This window comes from Rissa tridactyla, chromosome 1 (genome assembly GCF_028500815.1).
Source record: "Rissa tridactyla isolate bRisTri1 chromosome 1, bRisTri1.patW.cur.20221130, whole genome shotgun sequence".
Taxonomy (NCBI): domain Eukaryota; kingdom Metazoa; phylum Chordata; class Aves; order Charadriiformes; family Laridae; genus Rissa; species Rissa tridactyla.
Window position 1 is genome coordinate 106,761,569 of NC_071466.1, and position 15,783 is coordinate 106,777,351.

At 41.4% G+C, this 15,783-nt stretch overlaps 1 protein-coding gene across 4 annotated transcripts in view; it reads left to right on the forward strand.

Annotated features, from left to right (window-relative positions):
• Positions 1-15,783, forward strand: part of APP (amyloid beta precursor protein) — a 224,378-nt gene that overhangs the window by 111,364 nt on the left and 97,231 nt on the right. For all 4 annotated transcript variants that reach the window (XM_054183121.1, XM_054183112.1, XM_054183103.1 and 1 more), the window contains exon 6: positions 15,384-15,586. In XM_054183121.1, the coding sequence (XP_054039096.1) occupies positions 15,384-15,586 (203 nt within the window). The remainder of the gene's footprint in view (positions 1-15,383; positions 15,587-15,783) is intronic.

The window sequence follows — 15,783 nt, forward strand, 5'->3', positions numbered from 1 at the left end:
GCAAAGCCCGTCTTGTCAGAGGAGGTCTGGGTGCTTCACGGAGCCCCTCTCCGGGCAGGGAAGGGGGTATGCTGTTTGCCAATCAGTTGGGCAAAGTATCCATCGAAGTATTTTCCTCACTCGGGAATTGGGATAGCTTTTACTTGGGTCAGATCAGCTGAGCGCAGGTTGTTGATGTCTTCCAGTTGACGGCTTTCAGTGCGTGATCATGAGACACATGCTGTCCCTTGCGGGGGGTGTGTGTGTGGGGGGGGGCACGCACTCAGTCATTCTGGGGAATTATTGCGTTTGCTTTGCTGGTCATTTTTGTGGCCACTGCTTCAAGTACTTTGTTCATGCAAAGATACAAAAATTAGAAGATAGGAGCAGGTCCTTTAGGAGTAGGATTTCATGACATTACTCTACCGCAGGTTTGTGGCAGGAATTCCTGTTGCAGCAGTTTCTGCATTGACTTTTTTACCCATTTTTTAACCCAGAAGTCACAATTTCTGGCTAAAATTAGTTGCCAGTACCACATGAGAACTTCAGTAATTGCTCTTTCTTCTATTTTTTGTTTCATTAAGATCTGAGTTTGGTTCTGTTGTACAAACAAGGCCTTTTATGTGCTTTTGCCATTCATGTCTCAATTTATTTGGTATTAAGAGTTGCTGAGTGTTCCGGGTAGAACATAACCCACTCCTCTCACCTAAGCTGAAACCAGTCTGCTGCAAATGACACCAGCTGCGGGATTTCATATTCCCTGTTTCTCACGTCTGGCTGTGGAGCCTTCTGGCTCGATAGCTGTGGGTTTGTCTCTCACCCAGCCCGTGCCCAGTACATATATCCTCGTTTCTCAAAACTCCTGTCGTGACGAAGCAGACTCCAACGTGTAGGTGATGTATTTTGAAGTAACTTTATATCTCAAGCTATTCAGATCTAAACTTTAAAAAACTTGCATTTATGATTCTGAATATTTAGAGGAAAACACATTGCACCTGTTCCTTTTGTAAAAGTCCTTTTTCAAACTGTCTTGTGTTTTTACCACGAGCAGTTGTCTCTGGAGCACTGAACTTTCTTTTTTGTTTTGTCATGGGTGTTTTCCTCCGCACAGGAGGAAGCAAAGCTCAGCAGCACATTGTATCTGCACCATCGGAGGGCACGTGGAGGCAGCCTGGGCTGCGGCGCCATCACAGACGGACGTTCTTTCTACCCGGTGTCTGACCACCACCTGGGTGTGGGTGTAAAAGGATGTGGCTTGCCTTGTGATGTGGCTTGTTGGCAGTATTTGGGGAAAGGAGGGAGGATGTATTTTGGTGATGGGTGTGATATACCCCCTTTTTGTTCATGAGGCCAAGAGGCAGGATCCACCCATGCTTCTGAGACTGCGTCAAGTCATGCTCGTCCTGAAATAGCATATAACTCTGACTAAGAGGTCACGAGCATTTTTCAGCAGTGGCATTCCTTGCTGTTATCCGCACCTTTAATTAAACTTTACCTTGAAGACTGCCTGAGGGACAGCCAGATGCAGGTGCTGGCTTTCAATATAGCTGCAGAGCTCCCCCTGCATAGCTACAACTCAGTCAAGTGACCTGCAAGCTCTGGCTGCCCTTGAGACTCAGCACAGCCCTGTGGCCCTCCTGCCTGTACCGGGGCACTTGCTGTAAGCTTTGGTGTCCTTGACATTCAACGTTGAACATCTTTAGGAGTGATGGCCAAGCTGGAAACTTCCAGGTTTTGTCTGTCTACATCTGTCTTATACGTGCCTCTCCTCATCTTCCTGTCACTGTGCCTGAGACCCCCCAGGCTTTCCTTCCCACCAGGGAAATAGGCTGCTGTCATTTTCCTTCTTTCACAGCAGGGATGCTGAGGCACCATAATCCTCACTGTTGAGGGTTATACAGAAAGCTGTTCTTTAAGTCCCGTAGCTCAGGAGCAGGAGGTAGTGCCTTAACTTCATCCAAGTCTCATTTTTCTAGACAATCTGAATATGTTTTCAAGGTCCAAAACAGGAGATGTAATTTCTCATTGGTTTTTTCCCTCAGCAGATTAGGCCAAATTAATCTTGTCTGTCTGGTATATAAAAACGTATGTTCAGGCTGATGTAATGATTGGGTAGTGTTGTAAATGTCACATTGTAGGGAGCAGTGTATTTCACAAGGGTTTGGTTTACAGTTTCTCATAAACTTCTGCCAAGCGAAGTTTTATGGTTTGTGCATACTTGCCATTAGGCTAGTTAATACGGTAGGTTTTTTACTACAATAAATAATCCAAAAGAGTGCAGTCCACTTTGTGCTGATAATTAGGCATCTGTGAAGTAAAACTAAAATTTGTGCTATAGCATGGTAGTCATGTTGTTCTCTGGTTTTGCAACCCTGTTCTAGACTGAGCTTAAGAATGAGTGCTCATCTCCTAGATGCTGCAAAAAAGTAGTTAGTGCTATATACCTTTTGACTCCATAAAGAGGGGGGATTTGTTTTTTTGTGGTTTTTTGGGGTTTTTTTAATGATATCTGGAAAAAATGACTTTTTGCATAATTGCCTTCTCCAACTCTAATCTAAGAAATCCTGAAAGGCTTTTAAAACTTGTCAATTTTTTCTAACTGTGAAAGCAGTGTTGTGTGTGTGCTTCTTGTGCTGAATTATTTCCAGGTGAGACCCTATGCTTTGAATTATCAGTCTTGTTCTAGCATTTGGGGAAGAGTCACAGGGGCCCGACAGAATTGCTTTGCTGAGTAATTTTTTAGAGATCATCACTTGACATGGAGGAAACGTTCATTTCATTTCTTTCGCTTTCTAGCGCTTTTTATGTCTTTACCTATGACTTAAGTGCTACGAAGATGTCAACACACATTTTACCTAGTGTCTTCCCTTCAGAAATGTCTGTGGGTTAACCTCAATGTCAAGTTAGTTACAATTGAAATTCCCCAGAGTGCTGTCATTAAGTCAGCCTCTCACAAGGTGTGTTTAAACTGGCCACGGTCGTATAGTGCCCTGACCTGATACAACATCACTGTGTTTTTGTGGTATGTCACCCTACTGCCCTGACACAGAGTAAGCACACAGGCAATTGGGCAACTGGGATGTCTGCCTGTGGCATATGTTTTTGAAAAGTGCCTAAAGTCTAAACAGTGACGCATAAGCAAGTATCTTTAGTAGTGTACAACAGTCAGTATAAGAATTTTAATTTAATGGAATTTAGTAATTTCTATACTCGGTAAATTCTCTTTCCTTTTGCCAGTGTAGCTTTGACTAGCTAGTGCTTAATTCCCTTTGTTTGGTCTCTGCGTGCCAGAACAGTAGGAGATTTAATGGGGGCAAGAGTTGGGAAGCTGTTGATGTTTTAATTGCGAATGCAGGTGAAAGCAGGTAAATGCTACAACTGGCGTGGCTGTTCTTTAGTGTTCTCTATGCTCACAGTGTTCATCGAAAATGACTATCCTCTTACCCTGTTTCTCCCCGTTACATCGCCCTGTGTCCCTCTCATGTCCTTTTTCCCCTGCTCATCTCTTCATCTTACTACCCCAGAAAATGTATTTGGAAATGCAGCATAAAAGAAGAGCCTTTAGGGGATTGTTTGACCCAGGCGTATTTCTGGCCATTGCATATTAGCTGATCAGGGAGATCAAGAAAAAGTAACCAAAGTGCTCTAATCTTCCTTATCTATTGCTTTGATGGGTACTTTAGTCTCTTTGGCATTAGAACTGCACCTGGAAGAAACAAACACGGCTTGAACATGGAGAAAAAAAATTGGCAAAACTAGGAGGCTTAAGGTGGTGGCGCTGATACTCATTGCCTCCTCTCGTTTCAAAGAGAGGTTTCTGTGTTGTGTCCCCAGAGAGCCTTAATGGACAGGCTTTCAACCACACATTTTGTTTTGGCCGTCAGCAGCTGGGTGTCCTTTGTTTAAGTACACCTGCAAGGGAGGTGGGCTTCTGACACCCTGAGTAGACCCCTGCTGTGGCCTTGGGGTGTCAGAGTCCCCATGTGGTGGGAAGGGCTGCACAGCTGAGGAACAGTCAGGCCTTCAACGGTGTCTGGATATGGGGATGTTGATGAAGAAGTCATGGTGGGGGCAGATCTTTTTGAGAGTCTTACTATTTCTTAAATCCTTCAATTTCTACCTGGTTCTTCACACTTCTATCTAGTATGTAGTGACATTGTGGGTTTTGGCCATTCTTCCCTCCTCCTCCTCCTCTCCCATTGTTCTCGCTGTTAATGTTGTCTTGCACTGAGTCAAAAATCTGAGGCTTAATTGGAAGTCCAGCTCTGAGCCCAAAAGATCTGTCTGAAGAACGTAGAAAAGGGATATCTGGAGTCCTTTTGAAGTTTTTGTTATTCTAAAGCTAAAAAAGTGTTATTGATCAAGAAAAAAGAAGGTGCCATGGCTAAATTTTTCATTGGAAACATACTCACTGGAGGAAAAAAGAAAATTAGCATTTTGTCTCTGTTGAGTATTCATCTGTTTTCAAGCCATCTTTTTACTCATGTTAAAACAAACACCAGGTTCTCACTGATGTAAGCTTTTTCATTAAATTGGAAAGTCAATTTCTAAAATTTCAGTGAGAAATGCTCCAGTGGGAATCTCCTAAATGATTCTTAAAAAACCCCGAAACATTAAAAGAAAAATATCCACCCCCTACTCCCCAAGCACTTGAGCTAGTAAAGCTGAACCAGACGTGGAGCTGGACAAAGGGTCCGTACTGCAGGTTCTGACTTAGAAGCAGGAAATGACTTGCATTTGGGAGGATAAAAAGACTTTCCTTTTTCCATACTGTGCAGAGTGAGCCAGCCGTAGGTGGTTCATACCCCTGAAAGTTAAGGAAAACGGAACCTTGTGCCAGCAGTGGTATGCCTATTGCAGTGGCTCAGGGTCTGCTTGGTGGGGAGCTCAGCTGTCCATGACACAGGAGCCGGAGGGGTGCAGCCAGAGGCAGTGTTCTCATCAGCTGTCCTAATACAAATTGTTCCTAATTGGGAGTCAGTGCCCTAAAATGAACACTAGGAATTACAAACCTGCTTCATTTTTCTTGCTTTTTTCCCCCTCCTCTGAAGTTTGCCATCAGTGTAGGTTAACACCAATTATTGAAAAAGGTGAATTTTGCACACATGAATTGTCCGTCACTAAATTGGTATTTTAGAGAAACTGAATTCATTTGGGGAGATAGTGTGGAAGGTGTCCTGATTTTTGCAATATAATATTTCAGCTAATTGGTCACAAGTTCATATGTAATTGAGTTTCGTAGTAGAACTGTTAGAAACTGAAATAAAAAAGTGCCTTATACCTGTTCTAAAACATTCTAATGGTACAGCTCATCTAAAAGCTGTGGTTTTATAACTATTTTAATGATAAAATCTTGTTGCTTTCTTCATAAATTAAACTAAGGCATCACCAAATTGTAGGCATAATGGTACTGCTTATGTTGAATAAGTCCAGAAGTATTTTGTCCTGTTCACATATTTTATATGCTCTTAGCATATTCTGTGTCTCACATTCTTACATTAATTGGGTTTGTCTTTCATGTTGGCTGTTACTTAATATTCAGGTAGTTCACAATATATTTTTAATAACAGGTTTTTTCCTTTTAACATGGAGGTTGTTAAAATTCAGAAAGCACAGAAACACAAGAGTATTAATGACTCTAGAAAGACTGGTGAGTGTTGGATTTCTTCTTAGGACAAGAAAAGTTAGAATGGAATTGATGAAACAGCGCATTGCTTTGAGAGGTAATTACAGCGATGCTGAGCTGGCAAATCCAATCACCATTTGAGTATAAAGCATTAACTGAAGTGATGGATGAGGCTATGGGTGGAGAGAATTAATCTAATTGAGGAAGTGATGAGTAAAAGATAGCCAGGCTTTCATGACCCCTGATGCAAGCAGTTTGCTAGCTGTGCAGGCTACCTATATGACTTAAGTGAATGTTGAGCTTGTTTCAGGAGGGTAATGGCATCACACTTCCACATTTAGTAGAAGGTTGACTTGCACAGAAGGGATGCTTTTTTTTTTTTGACTTCTCAAAACAGAGCCATTGGCTGCTGTGTTTTTGTTGAGTAATAGGCAAAAATTTTGTCACTTGTAATAACTTGTGATGACTGAAATGTGGGAGAGAAAGGTTCCCTGTATATGTTCCTGTAGTCATCAACTCAAGAAACCCTTCTGATGTGTCTGTGAGATGTTCTGAGAAGTTCTCGTGACATCGTGATATATACTACCCCATTTCAAACACTGTACTATTTATAATGCATGAAAAAAGTTGAAAGTGAGAAGTTTGCAGCTGGGGTTTTCAACACATCCTGTCACACCAGCATGACTGTGCAGCGGTGCATGCATAGCTGGATATCTCTCCATAAAGTTATCCGTCAGTTACTGCTCTATTTTACCTTTCAGTGATATTTGTGATCTGTACTAGAAATAGGAGCTCAGCGTTGGGGTGGTTTGTGGAAATTTAAGAATTCCACATCTTGTGAGGTTGTGCTGTTAACAGCACAGTGTAGTAAAGCATTTTCTGTATTAAGTACTTTTTTCCTTTGCCTTCTAACAAAGGCTATACATTTCTAATACATGGATCAAACAGCAAAAACAGATAGGGTTGGTGTTTTTTTTTCACCTGACAGAAGAGGGTTCTGATCTGGAATGCAAATGACGAGCCATTTCTTCACATGGGATCTCTATTTTGATCACTGCTGAGGGGAGGAAAAAAAAACCCCACTCAAATTGTGACCTGAGCAAAAAAGAAAATGTTAAAACAGTAAAGTGTTGACCTGGAGAACTAGATCTATCCTTGCTTCTGCCATGAAAGTCTTCTGCTAGGCTTGGAATGCTGTGGCCAGCATAAAAAGCTTCATAGAAAAGGTGCCCCTTTTTGTTCAGGCTGCATGAGTGGAGATAACCTGCTCTGCAGAAGTCCTGGCCTCTTGCAGCTGCTGCTGGTGGCAGCTGTATTTAAAAAATTTAAGATGGCACATTCTCTGAAAAATGTTATTCAATGTCTTAAATTGAACATCCAGAGTTATTACGTGCTTTGGTATTTTTTTTGTTTGCTTTCTCAGTCGTAAAGCAAAGTGATTCTTCCAGTTTTACCGTGTCGTCGTTGTGTGAGGGTACCAAGACGATGAATTCCACAAACAGGGCAGGTACTTGGTTTGGTGCAGAGGTCACATTGTCCGCCTCGGATAAGCTGTAGGGTAGCAGGTTGCACAAAGAAACACTGAATAGTCCATTCTGAGTACGGCACAAGTTTTGTGGAAACAAACATGTTGTAACAGATCCAGATTTTTCTGCTGATTCTCCAGCTGGCTGAAATAGGGCTGCACAGGTGACCTTCACTCTGCCTTCTTCCGTCACATCCAGTCTTAATGCGTTCCTGATGTCAGGATTTTGAATTTAATATTTATTTAGTGTCATCAGGCTCACAGAGCCTGATTTTGTGCTTTTGCAGATATGTTTACATTTCTAGTTTTTAAGTTTCTCTTTAGCAAAAATAATCAAAGTGAGAAGGAATATGGGTTAAATATGTTATTACTCTGTCCTTCTCTAAAAATGGCATACTTCTTGCTGAATCTTCCAGCTTCCAAAGAAAACTGTCAGAACAGTAGTACCAGCAACGGCTTTGTTTCAGAGAGAAAATTACGTTAGTTTTGAAAAGATGTCCTTGCATATCAGTCAACAGGTACCTTCTGCAATTGCACGAGATCAAATGTTAGATGCTGCGTTGTACACCCGTCTTTTTAAGCAGGTCAGCTGTGGAAAGAAATGTCTAATGGTACAAAGTACACCTTCTTGTTTAATTATGGGGAAAAAGATAAATGTATCTGTCAGAGGCAGTAGGGCAAGGAATGCGTGTTTTGGTTTTTATAAATGTTCTATTTAAAAATTAGATTAAAAGATTTTTAGTGTAACTCTTCTTGTTTTCCATCAAAGTTAATGAAACCAGGCACATCTTTGGTATTGCTTTTGTGTAAAAGGTTAAAAAAATTACAGTAAAAGGAGAGCGACAGACTGAAGCACATAATTCAGTTGTTCGATAAGGTCTAAGAACTCAAAAGCGGCCTATGTGACACTTCTTGAGATAGTTTATTTCAATTTTTTCTTCTGTTAGGAGCTGTGAAAATAAACATGATTGCAACCTCTTCAGTAAAGCAAAACAAAAAGGAAAATAATTAGAAGTGACAAAACGAATGTCTGAAAAATACTAGGCAATATGAATTGCTCATCCTGACTTGCTGTGGAATGGAAGGTGCCCACCTGAATTCTCAAAAGGTTAACTGTCTCTTAATAGGTGTTTATATGTGTCCGAATATCACATTATTTTTTCTTGTTGTGGGATACCTGATTTACTAACCTAGTATAATCCAACCCTAATGAAAATAACCAAGGCAGTTTTTAAGCAGTTTGTGCTTTTGTGGTGAATTAACAGATAGACCAGAAATATTATTGCTGAGGTACCTTGTGGGTCAGACTTTCAATTCTGTAAGTCACTGTAATTTTCCGGATTTTGTTGCCAATAAGCCATTTAAAAGATCAGTTACATAGACTGGAGGTCTGGCATAACCCTTTTCTTTCCTGGCTCTGTGTCTAATCTCACAACTGCAGTGCAGTTTCATTCTTGTCCTACTGTCTGTTCCCACCTCCCCCATATTTCTGGAAAATTGACCTTTTTGGTGTAACTCCCTACTCTAGACTTTCAAGGTGAATGCCGAAATCTTCGTTTCACACTTGGTTTTGACTTCTTTTCCTCTCTTCTATCCCATGCAGAATTACTTCGGTGGTAGTTGTTTAAATTTATTACCTGGATACTCAGTTTCACACAGTAGGTATAGTCAGCTTTGTCTTGACATCAGCTAGTGTACCAAAGCCAAAGTTAAATAACAGAAGGCACAGCGAGGTGAGTGCTCATGTGCCAAAGTGCACTCTTGGCTTAGTTTTTAGCTTGAAGTAGTTCCTGTGTTGACTCATATGTTTAATTAGCAGCACCATTCAGAGGAGCGTGGTGGTGGGATCAAACCCAGTTCCTGAGAAATCTCGTCCTTCAGTCAGATGAACTTTTTCTAGCATACATGGTTTGGAAAAATGTTGGGTGGAAAATACCCAGGCCTCTGATGGGCAGGTTTGAGGGAGAATTTGGTTCTTTGCCTGTTAGCTTTCTGATTTGCTTTTAACCAAAATCCTGGTAATTAGGCCATCTCAAATACACTCATCTTCTTGTTTGGATTCCAAGTTCATGTCCTACTCTTGTAATTTCTGTTGTGTTTCTATTTTGCGTTTTCTTTTAAGGCATTAACTTCTAAGGCATGTAGAGGTTCACAGTTCGATCTGTGAACTGTTTGCCCTCCCACTGTTAAAGAACTTTGTGCTCTGGAGCTTTCCTGTGCATGGGGATAAATATGTATTTGCGCTCATCATTAATCTTCTGCTGGAAGCAAAGCTAGACCCAGGCTGAACACTTGACAATCCAGTCCCATCACGTGTTTCCTGGAGTTTGTCTGGGGGAGCTGTGGAGACTATAGAGGGGTGAGGGTTTTTGAGCTTTTGGGAGCCCGAAGCACAAGATGCTGGAGACTTGGTGGCTTGTTGCTACTGCTGATTCCGTTCCTCTCCTGGAATTAGCTTTCCCCCATCTATTTGCATAGGCTTGGTGGATAGTAAAAACCACAGTCCAGATGGCATCTACTTGCAATAAAATATAGTTGCAAAGTGTAGTGAATGCTAATCTTTCCAGATATTAAAACATCTGTCTTGAATACCTTTTCATTCTTTTTCACCCACTGATGGAGTATATGTTTTCGTTCAAGTTACTTGACAAAATCATGGTTTACATACATCCAAATGGATGAGCGTTTACTGCAGACAAATGTGAGCCACTTCCCAAAAGCAGTAATTAGTCCATAGTTATTTGTTATTCTAAATTGAAAGCTTTGCCACGTTTTTGACTGAAATTAATAGTTACAGACAGAAACCTCTTCTTAAAACATAGCTTTTGCTATGTGGGGCTACTCATGCCCCTTGAGTTCTGAAACACTGTTAGAAAGAAAACTCCTCGTTCTTGTCGTCTGTGTTCTGTCTCCGTCCCTGTTGCAGGTTATTGAAATACGGAAAGGGAACTTTCTTTTACTACCATTTTCTTATTTCTTGAACAGCAAGAGGTAGCATAGTTCTTTCTTTCCCTTTCCTTTACGTTTCCTTCAGTTTTATCTTAACAAATTAACAGGATGATGCACTCTTCTGAGTGAAGTGAATAAATAATACCTTGGTGCTGGCTCTTACTGCAGTGACGGATTGAGAAAATGAAATTGTTAGATAAACGTTACAGATCCGTGGTTTAAACATTGCTTGTACCAATGTGCTTAGGCGCATGCTAGCAGGAGCTGTGCAGTGGTATGTGTTTTAAAACTGGAAATATGCCCGTTGGAGCGGTTGGTATGTTTCTGTTGGAGTCAGTGGAACCGATGACCTCTTTAAGGCTGCCTGGAACCCAGTGAGTCTGCGGCATTGGAAACAGAGCTGAAACCACCAAACTTCAAATACCCCGTTTCATCACACACAGGAGTGTAGTTGATTTGTATTAATGACCCAGTGCGCTACTTGGCTGCTCAAGGGAAGCATCATTTCCGTGATAGGGGAAATGGATTTTAATATCTCATATGTGAGGAGGTTGAAGTGGAAGGTTCAAAGCCATGATGACCTCTGTGATGACCATGAAAATAAAGTGCCAGCGCTCCTTACCAAAAGTCTCCACTGAGAGGAAATGGAGATAAACTAATATTGGAGGGGGGAGGTGCAAGTATTTTCATGGCCGCATTCAAGACTAGCAATTTTACCTCCATTGTTTACTGCTGAACTGCTAAATTCAGATGATGATGATAATATGGCTTTACAAATCTGCGAACTTATCAGTGTATCAAGTACCTTTTTTGAGCAGCCTTTGAAAAATCCTGTCATGGGCACCACTAAACTAAAGCAAAATGTCAACAATTTCTTGTAAACGAGACACTGCAGTCTGTGGTGCTAATAAAACCCTGGCTGGGACGGTATCAAGGGAGTAGACAGATAGCTGTCAAGGTATCGTGGTTCCAGGAGAAACAAGACTGAGTCATACTTGTTTACCGAAGAAGGTAAAAGGTAATAATAATACCAGGAAGTACACACACCCGGTATTATTATTAAATAAAACTCCAAGACTTCAGAGAAAAATATCAGTATCCACGTTCATTTGATAGTAAACCTTCATTTGAAAATGGTGGGTTTAAGTGTATTACTGTGATGAAAGGTGTGCAAGAGTTAGACGCGCTGCCTGGGAAACAGCACCGTGGTGGTGCTAATTGAGAAATGTGAATGGTCCCAGAGCATTTAGCATGACAGGGAGAAACAGCTCTACACACTGTGCAAGAGAGAGGGTTTTGTCCCCATTTGACAAGTTGATCCTTTATTCCAAATGTTGAAGTTCATTCCCTTTTCTGTTGTTCTCTATCGTCCCTCTTGCATGCGTGCTCTTTGCAGAAGAGCCAGGATGATGACAGTGGTTAAATCCAAGGAAACAAAACCAAGCATAATTTTTCATATTTCTTACATGACGTAGTGCCTTTTCTCATGCTAAGAGTAGAAGACTCCGGGGAGACATTATAGTGGCCTTCCAGTACCTAAAGGGGCCTACAGGAAAGATGGGGAGGGACTCTTTATCAGGGAGTGTGGCAATAGGACTAGCGGTAACAGCTTTAAACTGAAAGAGGGAAGATTTAGATTAGATATTAGGAAGAAATTCTTTGCCGTGAGGGTGGTGAGGCACTGGAACAGGTTGCCCGGGGAAGTTGTGGATGCCCCATCCCTGGAGGTGTTCAAGGCCAGGCTGGATGGGGCTTTGAGCAGCCTGGTCTAGTGGGAGGTGTCCCTGCCCATGGCAGGGGGGTTGGAACTAGATGATCTTTAAGGTCCCTTCTAACCTGAACTGTTCTATGATTCTGTGATATGATTCTACTGTCTTTGTTTGCAACAGAAGCACATCAAGTTGCTGATACCGAACCTGTGTCTTCAAGCACAAGGCTTCAAATCCCCTGATTACTGCCAAACACTGGGGGACCTCCTCCTTCCCCATGGCCCCTGGCTCCTGAGGAATGCTGCTAAGGGGCTGCGTGGTATTGTTGTTTTTCCCCTGTCTTTCATAACCGTGGCCTCTGAGAAGGTGTGGTCACCTTCTGTTTGCGCTGCTGAGCACAGTGGCTGTGACTGACTCTTTCGAGTGCGTGACTTGGCAGGTAGCCTTGACATCTAATATGAAGCAGTTGCTGTCGTTACTTTTAGGGCCTGCTGGGGTACATTCCTGCCTGTCATGTATTCGTTTGGTCTGGGATACTGTGCGGTATAGCTGAGCTGATGATTAAACCATCAGAATAATGCCTGATGTTAGTTTCTGGTATTTGGCTTTATTCAAGGAGAAACTTGTTAAGAGAGCGCAAAGCACTTCGTCTCCCCATCCTTTTCTCTTTGGAAGACAGTACTAATAGGGGAAGAGAATAACTCATCTTTGTATAAATAAAAACGAAATAAAGTAGGCAGTTGGGAAAATAATTACTTTTAGAGAAAGCCTGGAGTGCTTCTTTAGAACCTGAGTGTAGCTTCACACTTCTGCAGAATGAGAGTTTTTAAAACCTGTTAAAAAGGGAAATGACCTTCTGAAGCCCAATTTCAGGCATCTTAATTCTATAAGTATATAGCAAGGCTCTCACTTCCATTTAGGTATCTAAATCTGACGCAAAACCACTTCTATTTTCATTGTTCCTTTTTCTTGAAACTTGCAATACAATTTAAAAAAAAAAAAAAAAGGTTGGCCTTGATGCTGAGAATTTCCCAGCAAAATGCTGTGGACTGACAAAGCTGAGTTGATTGCTTTTGTGTAGCTAAAAACAGATGGATATTGGATGCACGCATACAAATTATTTTTGAAGTGGCTTTCCATGTGACTAATTGACTTTCCTTTGTTTGTTTCATTAGGTTGTTTTTGTTGTCCTTTTTTAACTTTATGAGCTTGCCAGTATCTGAGAGTGATCATTCATATGAAAGGAAGGGGAAAAATACTTGCACTTTTTTTAAAGCATGCTGTGTTTGTAGCTTAGGTGGAGAGAAAGACAGAGAGCAGCTTGCTTTAATGTTGATGGGCATATGGTGTCTGATGCTCTTGATCAAAATCTGTGTGTCTTATACTCAGCATGCCTAGTTTAGATGTCTGTAGCTAGCCAATACTTGAAGCCCCTTAACCTGGAGATCAGAAACAGGTACTGGACTTACAAATCCACCTCAGTCTTGCAGCTGAAAGCTGATAGTGTACATATAGCATTTATTTCATGCTCATAAAAAGGTGAAATACTTGGCAAGAAAAATAAAACCAGAAGAAATCCGTAGTTCAGAAAGGAGTTACTAAAAATTAAGTAGAAAGTTTTGGACATACTGAAATTAGAATGGCAAAGGAAAACCACACAGTGGAGATGGTGAAACTTCTAAGCCAGTTCGTTGAAAATAAGAGAACTCAGTGGTTTTGTGCCCCTTTTTCAGTCTTTCTGCCATGTAAATGGAAACAGGTCATCCCTTATTCAGACTCTTCTGCGAGTTTGCTGTTACCGCATCCATTTGTATAGCCTACCTGAATAACGACAGCTTCATTATTATTTTAAGTTTCTCTTGTGTTTCTGGAGGCCAAATATTTTAGGGAGAAAGGAACAGGAGATTCATTCTTGTTTGTGTAGAGACTTAACTGTTTCCTAGTAGAGTCAGGCTTGTGGCATACAAGTTTTTTACCAATAAATTTTTTAACTTCTTTTTAATACCCTATTAGGAAAAATCGTACTGTCCTCCTTTTTGCTCTGAGTTCACTTTCAAAATTGTAGTAGGCAACCTATTATAAAATGAAATGTTACAGGCTTGGCCTCTGAAATGAGGTGAAGGAGAGAAGTTGCTAACTTCACATAAAAGGCTGTTCAAGCATATGGGATGCCCTGAAAAAGAAACAAAACCACTTGTGCATGAAGATGACAAAAAGTCACGACACGTTTGAATATTTAAAGATCATTTACTTATTAGTAGTGAATTTCAAGTAGCAGATCAGATTAACAAACCTGAGACCTTGCCACAGCTGGGTATTGAGCTAGGAAGCCTTTCAAAAGCAACAGTAGCTGAGCCTACATTTTTTGGGCTATTGCCTGTGTATCCTTCAGAATTAAGATTGATCCTAGAAAATTCTTGACATATTAAGCCACCAAATGCATTTGATAGTCAACTGCAGCATTCCCTCCTATCGTTCAAGACTGATTAAATCCTGAGGGTTTTGGACAGCTGTATGAATTTAAAGCACTATGATGGATAACAACGTTTAGCCCAATAGTTTGGGGTTTCTTTGTGAGCGTAGGGGTGCTTGTGTTGCCATCCTAATACACATCGGTACCATGGGTCTTTTAAGGAGGTCTTACGCATCGACTGTACAGTAGTGTTGGTAGTGCAGAGCATCTGAGCTTGGGTGCATGCGTTGGCCGAGATGGCACCTCATCAGCAAAACGATGTGGTCTTCATCTCTCCATCAGTGCTGCTGTCATAAAGAAGGCCAAAACTGGGTCGTCTTGTTCTTGGGGTGTTAAATTCTGAAAAGCAATGTCGTGGCCACTGTCTGGTGTCCGCTTTGAGGTATCAGAAGGAGATAAAACCTCAAAGATGAAAACTAGCAACGGTCACCTGAAGCATGAGTTGCAGCATCATGTGTGTTGTCTGTGTCTGTCCTGTCCTTTGTGAAAACAGACAGCTCTGTGTGCTAGTCCTGTAGAATTGGCTTTTCCATTCACACAATGCTACTTTAACAACAGGACAAAAAACTCAGCAGTCAGTGTAGCCAATTCCATGTCAGTTCAACACTTGGTAGTCCTCTGTGAACAACATACAAGATAGTCCAGAGCAAGCCCCTGGGTAAGATGTCGCCTGAGTGAAAAAATCCTGAGGAACGCTCTTGTTTCGATGTCCGTATGAACTGAGTGCGATTTGAGCTGATTTGAGCTTCTTCAGAATAAAAATTGATTTGTTGATGGCAGCGTGGAGCAAGCATGTTTGGAGTGTTACTCAGCTGTCAAAATACAGTGTTGCTGATGGGGATTCTTTTTCCATCCCTGTGCAAAAGGAGGAGCTCCAGTCTGGCATCTTGCTAGTTTTCTCACTGCATTGCTAATGTTGACTTTTTTTGGGTTTTTAGCATATCTGATTTCTTACTCATTGGGACATTCCAGAGTCCCTGATTCTTTCTTTTTTATTTAAAGGGGAGGGAGGGAAATGAAGAAACAGGTAACTTGTCCTTAAAGAGTTTCTGAATAAAATGCTCTCTTGTTACCTTGAAGTCATTTTGTCGCTGAAAGATTCTTATAATTTTCTTCACTTAGCGATGATAAGGTAGTAGAAGAACAGCCAGAGGAAGACGAGGAGCTAACCGTTGTGGAAGATGAAGATGCTGATGACGATGACGATGATGGTGATGAAATTGAAGAGGAGACAGAGGAAGAGTATGAGGAAGCAACTGAAAGAACTACCAGTATTGCAACCACTACCACCACAACTACAGAGTCCGTGGAAGAGGTTGTCAGAGGTAAATTCATGGTCATTTAGCTTGGGGCTGGAAAACTGATCCTGCTGCTTTGCATGTTTGCCCTTTACAACAAAAAAATGTTCCAAACAGCACAATATCCTAAGTTGCAGCATTGTTATGCTTTGGCTTCTGTAATTTGCACAATGAATCCCCTCCCCTTTCCCTTTCCCATTACAAATACTCTTTGAGGTGTCTGT